The sequence below is a fragment of the Schistosoma mansoni genome, chromosome 3, assembly GCF_000237925.1.
Source record: "Schistosoma mansoni strain Puerto Rico chromosome 3, complete genome".
Lineage (NCBI taxonomy): Eukaryota > Metazoa > Platyhelminthes > Trematoda > Strigeidida > Schistosomatidae > Schistosoma > Schistosoma mansoni.
In genome coordinates, this window is record NC_031497.1 from 17,852,640 (window position 1) to 17,868,373 (window position 15,734).

Sequence of the window (15,734 nt, forward strand, 5' to 3'; positions counted from 1 at the left end):
CAACTAATATCCTTCTCACATAACTAATATATATATATATATATATATATATATATATATATATATATATATATATATATTAGACACAAATATCATACGTGATTACATTTACCACAACCACAAACATCAATGTCACTCAAGTCAGCTGTCCGTATTCAAAGCTTTGTCAAGTCATTCCAACTACATCGCATTACCACACACTTGTCTACTTATTCCCTTGTAGCTGCACAACCACTACTCAGAGGACTCAGGCACACCCACTAACAATGTTGAATTACGAACGACCCATATATACACATATACATTGTGACACAGGATAATTACCTTCGAATGCAATAGTCCCATCACAATCACAACGCAACTATGACTAAGTATATGAACTCATTTAGTCAACTAGATCAGTGTGAAGTTCGGTAGATGGAAATGTGCACGAAGAATGACAATGTCATGGTATCTGTTAGTGCGAAGTACCAGTGAACCAGTGTCTATCTGTTGGGTTGTGTAAGAGCTGGTGTTTATGGAATGAGTGAAATGGTGTAAGTATTTATTTGTGTATGATGTATTTGTGAAGGCAATTGTTGTCTGTTTATGGATGATTGATGGGTCGTTATATTGTGGAATGAAAGTAGAGTGTATGAAGTGGGTGAAGGTGAGTTTATTCGAGCGATAGTTTGGTGCTTTCTGTTTAGTTTGAATATGTGTCTGGTGTGGTAGATGTTGGTGTTAGATTTGCGTGTGGTTGGCAGTAGTTGAGTGAAGAGGGAGCTATATTGTTATTCAAAGGGATGATCCGAAGACCTCCCCACTGACAAAAACTACGCGTCGGAGCGAGCCCAATTAGGGATCGTCGCAGGCTTCAACACGCCGGAGTGCAATGGCGAGCCTCCACCTGGGGCCAGGGCATTCGTGATCACCCTGGTCCCGGCGCCAAGTAAGTTTAAGCAAACGATTCAACAATAACATACCTATTATTCTTCAACACATTACACTCAATCATCAATTAGCAAACATTTCACACTAACAACATACACAACCATTCGCATCACCATATTACACTCTCACTACATAAACATTTATAACGAAAAACCAATTCTCAACAAAAATCACCATCAAATACACAAATGCACTCGCAAACATCAATTACAATATTCAAAAACACCAACCACATATACTACTTCACATCAATTCAGTAGACAAAATCCAACATCATACGCAACTCGGGCAATTGCATCGCGCTAAATCAACAACATCTTTCAGGCAGAACACACATCACACAAACACAGATTACCATCATTCCACAAATCCCAATGTACTAATACTATTCACAACACCTAATCCTCAAATCAAAACAAACACACCATACTGAAACAATGCATCTCCGGGAACAACACTCCTCTCAGTCAGCAACAAGTGACAGAGACCGCGACACATTGACCAACACTCTACGGGCAATGGCAATAACACAACTAATATCCTTCTCACATAACTAATATATATATATATATATATATATATATATATTAGACACAAATATCATACGTGATTACATTTACCACAACCACAAACATCAATGTCACTCAAGTCAGCTGTCCGTATTCAAAGCTTTGTCAAGTCATTCCAACTACATCGCATTACCACACACTTGTCTACTTATTCCCTTGTAGCTGCACAACCACTACTCAGAGGACTCAGGCACACCCACTAACAATGTTGAATTACGAACGACCCATATATACACATATACATTGTGACACAGGATAATTACCTTCGAATGCAATAGTCCCATCACAATCACAACGCAACTATGACTAAGTATATGAACTCATTTAGTCAACTAGATCAGTGTGAAGTTCGGTAGATGGAAATGTGCACGAAGAATGACAATGTCATGGTATCTGTTAGTGCGAAGTACCAGTGAACCAGTGTCTATCTGTTGGGTTGTGTAAGAGCTGGTGTTTATGGAATGAGTGAAATGGTGTAAGTATTTATTTGTGTATGATGTATTTGTGAAGGCAATTGTTGTCTGTTTATGGATGATTGATGGGTCGTTATATTGTGGAATGAAAGTAGAGTGTATGAAGTGGGTGAAGGTGAGTTTATTCGAGCGATAGTTTGGTGCTTTCTGTTTAGTTTGAATATGTGTCTGGTGTGGTAGATGTTGGTGTTAGATTTGCGTGTGGTTGGCAGTAGTTGAGTGAAGAGGGAGCTATATTGTTATTCAAAGGGATGATCCGAAGACCTCCCCACTGACAAAAACTACGCGTCCGAGCGAGCCCAATTAGGGATCGTCGCAGGCTTCAACACGCCGGAGTGCAATGGCGAGCCTCCACCTGGGGCCAGGGCATTCGTGATCACCCTGGTCCCGGCGCCAAGTAAGTTTAAGCAAACGATTCAACAATAACATACCTATTATTCTTCAACACATTACACTCAATCATCAATTAGCAAACATTTCACACTAACAACATACACAACCATTCGCATCACCATATTACACTCTCACTACATAAACATTTATAACGAAAAACCAATTCTCAACAAAAATCACCATCAAATACACAAATGCACTCGCAAACATCAATTACAATATTCAAAAACACCAACCACATATACTACTTCACATCAATTCAGTAGACAAAATCCAACATCATACGCAACTCGGGCAATTGCATCGCGCTAAATCAACAACATCTTTCAGGCAGAACACACATCACACAAACACAGATTACCATCATTCCACAAATCCCAATGTACTAATACTATTCACAACACCTAATCCTCAAATCAAAACAAACACACCATACTGAAACAATGCATCTCCGGGAACAACACTCCTCTCAGTCAGCAACAAGTGACAGAGACCGCGACACATTGACCAACACTCTACGGGCAATAACACAACTAATATCCTTCTCACATAACTAATATATATATATATATATATATATATATATATATATATATATATTAGACACAAATATCATACGTGATTACATTTACCACAACCACAAACATCAATGTCACTCAAGTCAGCTGTCCGTATTCAAAGCTTTGTCAAGTCATTCCAACTACATCGCATTACCACACACTTGTCTACTTATTCCCTTGTAGCTGCACAACCACTACTCAGAGGACTCAGGCACACCCACTAACAATGTTGAATTACGAACGACCCATATATACACATATACATTGTGACACAGGATAATTACCTTCGAATGCAATAGTCCCATCACAATCACAACGCAACTATGACTAAGTATATGAACTCATTTAGTCAACTAGATCAGTGTGAAGTTCGGTAGATGGAAATGTGCACGAAGAATGACAATGTCATGGTATCTGTTAGTGCGAAGTACCAGTGAACCAGTGTCTATCTGTTGGGTTGTGTAAGAGCTGGTGTTTATGGAATGAGTGAAATGGTGTAAGTATTTATTTGTGTATGATGTATTTGTGAAGGCAATTGTTGTCTGTTTATGGATGATTGATGGGTCGTTATATTGTGGAATGAAAGTAGAGTGTATGAAGTGGGTGAAGGTGAGTTTATTCGAGCGATAGTTTGGTGCTTTCTGTTTAGTTTGAATATGTGTCTGGTGTGGTAGATGTTGGTGTTAGATTTGCGTGTGGTTGGCAGTAGTTGAGTGAAGAGGGAGCTATATTGTTATTCAAAGGGATGATCCGAAGACCTCCCCACTGACAAAAACTACGCGTCCGAGCGAGCCCAATTAGGGATCGTCGCAGGCTTCAACACGCCGGAGTGCAATGGCGAGCCTCCACCTGGGGCCAGGGCATTCGTGATCACCCTGGTCCCGGCGCCAAGTAAGTTTAAGCAAACGATTCAACAATAACATACCTATTATTCTTCAACACATTACACTCAATCATCAATTAGCAAACATTTCACACTAACAACATACACAACCATTCGCATCACCATATTACACTCTCACTACATAAACATTTATAACGAAAAACCAATTCTCAACAAAAATCACCATCAAATACACAAATGCACTCGCAAACATCAATTACAATATTCAAAAACACCAACCACATATACTACTTCACATCAATTCAGTAGACAAAATCCAACATCATACGCAACTCGGGCAATTGCATCGCGCTAAATCAACAACATCTTTCAGGCAGAACACACATCACACAAACACAGATTACCATCATTCCACAAATCCCAATGTACTAATACTATTCACAACACCTAATCCTCAAATCAAAACAAACACACCATACTGAAACAATGCATCTCCGGGAACAACACTCCTCTCAGTCAGCAACAAGTGACAGAGACCGCGACACATTGACCAACACTCTACGGGCAATAACACAACTAATATCCTTCTCACATAACTAACATATATATATATATTAGACACAAATATCATACGTGATTACATTTACCACAACCACAAACATCAATGTCACTCAAGTCAGCTGTCCGTATTCAAAGCTTTGTCAAGTCATTCCAACTACATCGCATTACCACACACTTGTCTACTTATTCCCTTGTAGCTGCACAACCACTACTCAGAGGACTCAGGCACACCCACTAACAATGTTGAATTACGAACGACCCATATATACACATATACATTGTGACACAGGATAATTACCTTCGAATGCAATAGTCCCATCACAATCACAACGCAACTATGACTAAGTATATGAACTCATTTAGTCAACTAGATCAGTGTGAAGTTCGGTAGATGGAAATGTGCACGAAGAATGACAATGTCATGGTATCTGTTAGTGCGAAGTACCAGTGAACCAGTGTCTATCTGTTGGGTTGTGTAAGAGCTGGTGTTTATGGAATGAGTGAAATGGTGTAAGTATTTATTTGTGTATGATGTATTTGTGAAGGCAATTGTTGTCTGTTTATAGATGATTGATGGGTCGTTATATTGTGGAATGAAAGTAAAGTGTATGAAGTGGGTGAAGGTGAGTTTATTCGAGCGATAGTTTGGTGCTTTCTGTTTAGTTTGAATATGTGTCTGGTGTGGTAGATGTTGGTGTTAGATTTGCGTGTGGTTGGCAGTAGTTGAGTGAAGAGGGAGCTATATTGTTATTCAAAGGGATGATCCGAAGACCTCCCCACTGACAAAAACTACGCGTCCGAGCGAGCCCAATTAGGGATCGTCGCAGGCTTCAACACGCCGGAGTGCAATGGCGAGCCTCCACCTGGGGCCAGGGCATTCGTGATCACCCTGGTCCCGGCGCCAAGTAAGTTTAAGCAAACGATTCAACAATAACATACCTATTATTCTTCAACACATTACACTCAATCATCAATTAGCAAACATTTCACACTAACAACATACACAACCATTCGCATCACCATATTACACTCTCACTACATAAACATTTATAACGAAAAACCAATTCTCAACAAAAATCACCATCAAATACACAAATGCACTCGCAAACATCAATTACAATATTCAAAAACACCAACCACATATACTACTTCACATCAATTCAGTAGACAAAATCCAACATCATACGCAACTCGGGCAATTGCATCGCGCTAAATCAACAACATCTTTCAGGCAGAACACACATCACACAAACACAGATTACCATCATTCCACAAATCCCAATGTACTAATACTATTCACAACACCTAATCCTCAAATCAAAACAAACACACCATACTGAAACAATGCATCTCCGGGAACAACACTCCTCTCAGTCAGCAACAAGTGACAGAGACCGCGACACATTGACCAACACTCTACGGGCAATAACACAACTAATATCCTTCTCACATAACTAACATATATATATATATTAGACACAAATATCATACGTGATTACATTTACCACAACCACAAACATCAATGTCACTCAAGTCAGCTGTCCGTATTCAAAGCTTTGTCAAGTCATTCCAACTACATCGCATTACCACACACTTGTCTACTTATTCCCTTGTAGCTGCACAACCACTACTCAGAGGACTCAGGCACACCCACTAACAATGTTGAATTACGAACGACCCATATATACACATATACATTGTGACACAGGATAATTACCTTCGAATGCAATAGTCCCATCACAATCACAACGCAACTATGACTAAGTATATGAACTCATTTAATCAACTAGATCAGTGTGAAGTTCGGTAGATGGAAATGTGCACGAAGAATGACAATGTCATGGTATCTGTTAGTGCGAAGTACCAGTGAACCAGTGTCTATCTGTTGGGTTGTGTAAGAGCTGGTGTTTATGGAATGAGTGAAATGGTGTAAGTATTTATTTGTGTATGATGTATTTGTGAAGGCAATTGTTGTCTGTTTATAGATGATTGATGGGTCGTTATATTGTGGAATGAAAGTAAAGTGTATGAAGTGGGTGAAGGTGAGTTTATTCGAGCGATAGTTTGGTGCTTTCTGTTTAGTTTGAATATGTGTCTGGTGTGGTAGATGTTGGTGTTAGATTTGCGTGTGGTTGGCAGTAGTTGAGTGAAGAGGGAGCTATATTGTTATTCAAAGGGATGATCCGAAGACCTCCCCACTGACAAAAACTACGCGTCCGAGCGAGCCCAATTAGGGATCGTCGCAGGCTTCAACACGCCGGAGTGCAATGGCGAGCCTCCACCTGGGGCCAGGGCATTCGTGATCACCCTGGTCCCGGCGCCAAGTAAGTTTAAGCAAACGATTCAACAATAACATACCTATTATTCTTCAACACATTACACTCAATCATCAATTAGCAAACATTTCACACTAACAACATACACAACCATTCGCATCACCATATTACACTCTCACTACATAAACATTTATAACGAAAAACCAATTCTCAACAAAAATCACCATCAAATACACAAATGCACTCGCAAACATCAATTACAATATTCAAAAACACCAACCACATATACTACTTCACATCAATTCAGTAGACAAAATCCAACATCATACGCAACTCGGGCAATTGCATCGCGCTAAATCAACAACATCTTTCAGGCAGAACACACATCACACAAACACAGATTACCATCATTCCACAAATCCCAATGTACTAATACTATTCACAACACCTAATCCTCAAATCAAAACAAACACACCATACTGAAACAATGCATCTCCGGGAACAACACTCCTCTCAGTCAGCAACAAGTGACAGAGACCGCGACACATTGACCAACACTCTACGGGCAATAACACAACTAATAGGCAATAACACAACTAATATCCTTCTCACATAACTAATATATATATATTAGACACAAGACACAAATATCATACGTGATTACATTTACCACAACCACAAACATCAATGTCACTGTCCGTATTCAAAGCTTTGTCAAGTCATTCCAACTACATCGCATTACCACACACTTGTCTACTTATTCCCTTGTAGCTGCACAACCACTACTCAGAGGACTCAGGCACACCCACTAACAATGTTGAATTACGAACGACCCATATATACACATATACATTGTGACACAGGATAATTACCTTCGAATGCAATAGTCCCATCACAATCACAACGCAACTATGACTAAGTATATGAACTCATTTAGTCAACTAGATCAGTGTGAAGTTCGGTAGATGGAAATGTGCACGAAGAATGACAATGTCATGGTATCTGTTAGTGCGAAGTACCAGTGAACCAGTGTCTATCTGTTGGGTTGTGTAAGAGCTGGTGTTTATGGAATGAGTGAAATGGTGTAAGTATTTATTTGTGTATGATGTATTTGTGAAGGCAATTGTTGTCTGTTTATGGATGATTGATGGGTCGTTATATTGTGGAATGAAAGTAGAGTGTATGAAGTGGGTGAAGGTGAGTTTATTCGAGCGATAGTTTGGTGCTTTCTGTTTAGTTTGAATATGTGTCTGGTGTGGTAGATGTTGGTGTTAGATTTGCGTGTGGTTGGCAGTAGTTGAGTGAAGAGGGAGCTATACTGTTATTCAAAGGGATGATCCGAAGACCTCCCCACTGACAAAAACTACGCGTCCGAGCGAGCCCAATTAGGGATCGTCGCAGGCTTCAACACGCCGGAGTGCAATGGCGAGCCTCCACCTGGGGCCAGGGCATTCGTGATCACCCTGGTCCCGGCGCCAAGTAAGTTTAAGCAAACGATTCAACAATAACATACCTATTATTCTTCAACACATTACACTCAATCATCAATTAGCAAACATTTCACACTAACAACATACACAACCATTCGCATCACCATATTACACTCTCACTACATAAACATTTATAACGAAAAACCAATTCTCAACAAAAATCACCATCAAATACACAAATGCACTCGCAAACATCAATTACAATATTCAAAAACACCAACCACATATACTACTTCACATCAATTCAGTAGACAAAATCCAACATCATACGCAACTCGGGCAATTGCATCGCGCTAAATCAACAACATCTTTCAGGCAGAACACACATCACACAAACACAGATTACCATCATTCCACAAATCCCAATGTACTAATACTATTCACAACACCTAATCCTCAAATCAAAACAAACACACCATACTGAAACAATGCATCTCCGGGAACAACACTCCTCTCAGTCAGCAACAAGTGACAGAGACCGCGACACATTGACCAACACTCTACGGGCAATAACACAACTAATATCCTTCTCACATAACTAACATATATATATATATATATTTATATATATATATTAGACACAAATATCATACGTGATTACATTTACCACAAACATCAATGTCACTCAAGTCAGCTGTCCGTATTCAAAGCTTTGTCAAGTCATTCCAACTACATACATCGCATTACCACACACTTGTCTACTTATTCCCTTGTAGCTGCACAACCACTACTCAGAGGACTCACAATGTTGAATTACGAACGACCCATATATACACATATACATTGTGACACAGGATAATTACCTTCGAATGCAATAGTCCCATCACAATCACAACGCAACTATGACTAAGTATATGAACTCATTTAGTCAACTAGATCAGTGTGAAGTTCGGTAGATGGAAATGTGCACGAAGAATGACAATGTCATGGTATCTGTTAGTGCGAAGTACCAGTGAACCAGTGTCTATCTGTTGGGTTGTGTAAGAGCTGGTGTTTATGGAATGAGTGAAATGGTGTAAGTATTTATTTGTGTATGATGTATTTGTGAAGGAATTGTTGTCTGTTTATGGATGATTGATGGGTCGTTTTATTGTGGAATGAAAGTAGAGTGTATGAAGTGGGTGAATGTGAGTTTATTCGAGCGATAGTTTGGTGCTTTCTGTTTAGTTTGAATATGTGTCTGGTGTGGTAGATGTTGGTGTTAGATTTGCGTGTGGTTGGCAGTAGTTGAGTGAAGAGGGAGCTATATTGTTATTCAAAGGGATGATCCGAAGACCTCCCCACTGACAAAAACTACGCGTCCGAGCGAGCCCAATTAGGGATCGTCGCAGGCTTCAACACGCCGGAGTGCAATGGCGAGCCTCCACCTGGGGCCAGGGCATTCGTGATCACCCTGGTCCCGGCGCCAAGTAAGTTTAAGCAAACGATTCAACAATAACATACCTATTATTCTTCAACACATTACACTCAATCATCAATTAGCAAACATTTCACACTAACAACATACACAACCATTCGCATCACCATATTACACTCTCACTACATAAACATTTATAACGAAAAACCAATTCTCAACAAAAATCACCATCAAATACACAAATGCACTCGCAAACATCAATTACAATATTCAAAAACACCAACCACATATACTACTTCACATCAATTCAGTAGACAAAATCCAACATCATACGCAACTCGGGCAATTGCATCGCGCTAAATCAACAACATCTTTCAGGCAGAACACACATCACACAAACACAGATTACCATCATTCCACAAATCCCAATGTACTAATACTATTCACAACACCTAATCCTCAAATCAAAACAAACACACCATACTGAAACAATGCATCTCCGGGAACAACACTCCTCTCAGTCAGCAACAAGTGACAGAGACCGCGACACATTGACCAACACTCTACGGGCAATAACACAACTAATATCCTTCTCACATAACTAATATATATATATATATATATATATATATATATATATATATATATATATATATATATATATATATATATATATTAGACACAAATATCATACGTGATTACATTTACCACAACCACAAACATCAATGTCACTCAAGTCAGCTGTCCGTATTCAAAGCTTTGTCAAGTCATTCCAACTACATCGCATTACCACACACTTGTCTACTTATTCCCTTGTAGCTGCACAACCACTACTCAGAGGACTCAGGCACACCCACTAACAATGTTGAATTACGAACGACCCATATATACACATATACATTGTGACACAGGATAATTACCTTCGAATGCAATAGTCCCATCACAATCACAACGCAACTATGACTAAGTATATGAACTCATTTAGTCAACTAGATCAGTGTGAAGTTCGGTAGATGGAAATGTGCACGAAGAATGACAATGTCATGGTATCTGTTAGTGCGAAGTACCAGTGAACCAGTGTCTATCTGTTGGGTTGTGTAAGAGCTGGTGTTTATGGAATGAGTGAAATGGTGTAAGTATTTATTTGTGTATGATGTATTTGTGAAGGCAATTGTTGTCTGTTTATGGATGATTGATGGGTCGTTATATTGTGGAATGAAAGTAGAGTGTATGAAGTGGGTGAAGGTGAGTTTATTCGAGCGATAGTTTGGTGCTTTCTGTTTAGTTTGAATATGTGTCTGGTGTGGTAGATGTTGGTGTTAGATTTGCGTGTGGTTGGCAGTAGTTGAGTGAAGAGGGAGCTATATTGTTATTCAAAGGGATGATCCGAAGACCTCCCCACTGACAAAAACTACGCGTCCGAGCGAGCCCAATTAGGGATCGTCGCAGGCTTCAACACGCCGGAGTGCAATGGCGAGCCTCCACCTGGGGCCAGGGCATTCGTGATCACCCTGGTCCCGGCGCCAAGTAAGTTTAAGCAAACGATTCAACAATAACATACCTATTATTCTTCAACACATTACACTCAATCATCAATTAGCAAACATTTCACACTAACAACATACACAACCATTCGCATCACCATATTACACTCTCACTACATAAACATTTATAACGAAAAACCAATTCTCAACAAAAATCACCATCAAATACACAAATGCACTCGCAAACATCAATTACAATATTCAAAAACACCAACCACATATACTACTTCACATCAATTCAGTAGACAAAATCCAACATCATACGCAACTCGGGCAATTGCATCGCGCTAAATCAACAACATCTTTCAGGCAGAACACACATCACACAAACACAGATTACCATCATTCCACAAATCCCAATGTACTAATACTATTCACAACACCTAATCCTCAAATCAAAACAAACACACCATACTGAAACAATGCATCTCCGGGAACAACACTCCTCTCAGTCAGCAACAAGTGACAGAGACCGCGACACATTGACCAACACTCTACGGGCAATAACACAACTAATATCCTTCTCACATAACTAATATATATATATATATATATATATATATATATATATATATATATATATATATTAGACACAAATATCATACGTGATTACATTTACCACAACCACAAACATCAATGTCACTCAAGTCAGCTGTCCGTATTCAAAGCTTTGTCAAGTCATTCCAACTACATCGCATTACCACACACTTGTCTACTTATTCCCTTGTAGCTGCACAACCACTACTCAGAGGACTCAGGCACACCCACTAACAATGTTGAATTACGAACGACCCATATATACACATATACATTGTGACACAGGATAATTACCTTCGAATGCAATAGTCCCATCACAATCACAACGCAACTATGACTAAGTATATGAACTCATTTAGTCAACTAGATCAGTGTGAAGTTCGGTAGATGGAAATGTGCACGAAGAATGACAATGTCATGGTATCTGTTAGTGCGAAGTACCAGTGAACCAGTGTCTATCTGTTGGGTTGTGTAAGAGCTGGTGTTTATGGAATGAGTGAAATGGTGTAAGTATTTATTTGTGTATGATGTATTTGTGAAGGCAATTGTTGTCTGTTTATGGATGATTGATGGGTCGTTATATTGTGGAATGAAAGTAAAGTGTATGAAGTGGGTGAAGGTGAGTTTATTCGAGCGATAGTTTGGTGCTTTCTGTTTAGTTTGAATATGTGTCTGGTGTGGTAGATGTTGGTGTTAGATTTGCGTGTGGTTGGCAGTAGTTGAGTGAAGAGGGAGCTATATTGTTATTCAAAGGGATGATCCGAAGACCTCCCCACTGACAAAAACTACGCGTCCCACTGACAAAAACTACGCGTCCGAGCGAGCCCAATTAGGGATCGTCGCAGGCTTCAACACGCCGGAGTGCAATGAATTCAGACAGATCATCATCACAACTATCATCATACGCCTGCTTGGAAGCACTTCAAGTACTTCAAGTATTATGAAATCATATATATATATATTCCGTTATTACTTGTTTTATTATAATATATTCATTATTATTTATCAGTAATTATTTAACTAACCTCACTTATCTCCGGATCATCTGTTAAATACGCTTGTGGACACAAATGAAACGACTGTCCAATACAACCTTTTCCTTCAATTGACTCTTGGCTTGTAATTATAAACAGTTGTCCTGGTTGAGTATATTGTGATGCTAGTACCATAAGACGTACACATGGAGGATAAACAACCGGATCTCCACTAAATGATGTTACCACTTCTTCCTTGTCTAACGATTTTCGCTTTTGTTTTAGAGGATTAGAACTACAAGAAGTACTGTCAGAACTCTCCCTGTGAATTCTGTGCTTTCGTTTTCTTCTCTTTTTTGAATGTGTCGAATCTGAAATAATAAAAATCTAACTTTTGTAGAATTATTGTTCAAATTTAATAACTGGAAAACAAATTTCTAACCGGTAGCAATTTCGCATCAATTCAAATCACGTTCTTTTTTTATTAAAATTTCTATATAATAAGGTGAATGTCTAGTAGGAAAATTATTAATTCTATTATCGAATATTCATTAATTGTTAGTTAACAACACACACAAGACCAGCTTCAAGTTTACATGGTGACTCATATTTACAATGTTATTCACTTCGGAATTATAAGTCTGTAGATTGTACATATATTTCAATAATATTCTCCAATAAATGTACTACAGAATATTTACAGATGCTAAATATTTAAACACTAATTAACACATGATGCATCGTTAAGATATACAAAACGAGTTCTTACAGATACTTTGTAAGAGTAGTAAATCGAAATACACTACTGAACTAAACAAGGAAAATAGACATTTGACAGTATATGAAAGCACACTGATAAGATTAAATTGTTTGATAATTACCTAAAATAATTATTGCTTTTTTAATAGTTGAATTCATGAGTCAATTAAAGCTAGACCACCGTGGGAAACCTGGGAACACCGGATGGCTATTTCGTTCTAGTATGGGACCCCTCAGCGGTGAGCACCCATGACTCCGCTCGCGGGATTCGAACCCATAACTTAACAGTTTCGCGTGCGAACGCCTAACCTATAGACCACTGAGTCGGCAACAAACGGTGTTGATGTCTAACTTTAACCAAAATGCTCAGTTACACTTTATTGGAAAATATAGATAAGAAGGTGCTGGGATGATGAGTTCATTGGGCCAATTATTGGTCGTTATACTCACTGTATAAATAGAAAAGTGGATGATTCAATGACGCAAATATCTCCGTATTTGAAATATACTTTCATTCTATGCAGTAAACAAGATCATTGTAATGATGTACCTAGACGTTTAAATCTGGCTAAGTCTAATCTTAAATTGATATTCGAGCATCAAACCCAAAATACAATAAATTTTTCAGAGTTAATCACCTACTGTACGACTTTCTGTACAGGGTAATATTTATAAACTATATTTATAAACTATGAAAGGAGACGTGTCAGAATGTTCTGAAGGGGAACCAGATTATGTTCCAAAGATCCTCTGAACAACAACAAACTGCGAATTATTCGGAAGAAATTTATCGAAAATGATCATCCCATCAAGTTCATGAATCAAAGTTATAAGTCGGCAAATGAGATGCAGTAGGAAACCACTGTTCGAAAAAAGAAAACGTTTGTTCCTAGTATATTTAAAAGGCATCGACTAAGGGCCAACAGTGAACTGAGCTATATCTACTTGATAATCACATATACAACTAGTTACCCAAAATCGTATCCACCTACTCACTACGTACTTTGGAAGAACGGAGATAATATCAGAGAGAATCTCTGAACATATCCAGAAGGACTCGATCTTGAGTGAAAGAAACAAACGTTGTTTGTCGCTTCAGTCCGTCTATACGTACACGAGGAACTTGTGGATTACTTGGTACTGACGTTGTGACAGTTTCGCCACTAACATTCTCTCCCTTGTCCCTTTCCCCCATTTTGAAAGTTACTATTTGCTTTGCTTGCTCGAGCACATCTTTATTTTGTAGTTATCATGATACCATTTATTTTAGTCATATTTTCATTCCTGATTTACGCTTATTTCAACTAGCCTGATTATTCTGACATTATTCAACAGAACGTTTGACCCCTTATTAATTTAGTCTCTTTTTCTCATACACACATACAAACGATTAACATCATTATTATGATTACTTTACTATTATTTTTTCAGTAATTATTATCACTTGATCGCCATTAACGTTCTCCACCTGACCTATATAAACAGACAAAAAGTGTGGTTAACTTTCCTCTAGGATGATGATTGGAAGTTCATCTATATTAACCTTTATTAATTTTAACTTTTAATCTTATATCTTTGTCGTCTTCTGATATTCATCTCATACATAATCTTACTCATGTTCATATATTTGTTTATCATGTTGAGCGATTAACTCATCACTTATTAGTTTCATTACCCTTATATAATCTCTTTTATCTTGATTATGATCACTGGTAACTATAACACCCGTTCTACTCTGAATTATTATTTTTCAACACTATTTTTCGAACACTTAACTAAACTTTACAAACTAAAGTATACTAAACATTTGTTTATAATTATACTAAAACACAATTATATAAAGAACGAAGAATATTCTTTTCAATAATTTCTCATCAGGTTCTACAATTATAAATCCAAATTAATAATCCATAAAAAGAAATTGGCCAAGTTTAAGGCAGAGTACATCATTTAAGAAACTGTAACATGTGAATCAGGGAGTGTTGTTTGTGATATAAAATAAAATCGAATTGTTAATGTTCGGGGTTGACTAATATGTAGTGTTAACTTGAATCAGTTTATAAGTGAAAGAGCTTTGCATCCATATGAAATATGTCCAGCCGCTCCTTTTACCCTGGCCAACTTCAGGGTCAACTTGTTAATAATCAATTTTGTAATATGGTCACATTAATTTGATTAATGTTCATTTTTATATCCTAAACTTATTTTATTTACACATCTTACCATTGTCATCATTATTATTACTATTATTATTATTATCACACTTGCTAACCTTTTAGAGAAATTTATTCAGCATCCACCCCTATTTACTATATCTGACCTAATTTATATAATTCTACATATTACGTAATTTCCGATTTGTCATCCCATTGTTCTATCTCACCCTATGTCAACTATATTTATTGTGATCATTTATCTTACGATTTTATTTCAATTATAAACTGATTCAAGTTAACACTACATA

The 15,734-nt window shown here is 37.9% G+C and overlaps 1 protein-coding gene across 2 annotated transcripts in view; it reads right to left on the bottom strand.

Annotated features, from left to right (window-relative positions):
- Smp_084540.1 (putative g patch domain-containing protein 1 (Evolutionarily conserved G-patch domain containing protein)) overlaps positions 1-15,734 on the bottom strand; it is a gene marked incomplete at both ends in the record, with an annotated part of 64,587 nt that overhangs the window by 19,548 nt on the left and 29,305 nt on the right. For both annotated transcript variants that reach the window (XM_018799477.1, XM_018799476.1), the window contains one exon: positions 12,563-12,882. In XM_018799477.1, coding sequence (XP_018651262.1) covers positions 12,563-12,882 — 320 coding nt within the window. The remainder of the gene's footprint in view (positions 1-12,562; positions 12,883-15,734) is intronic.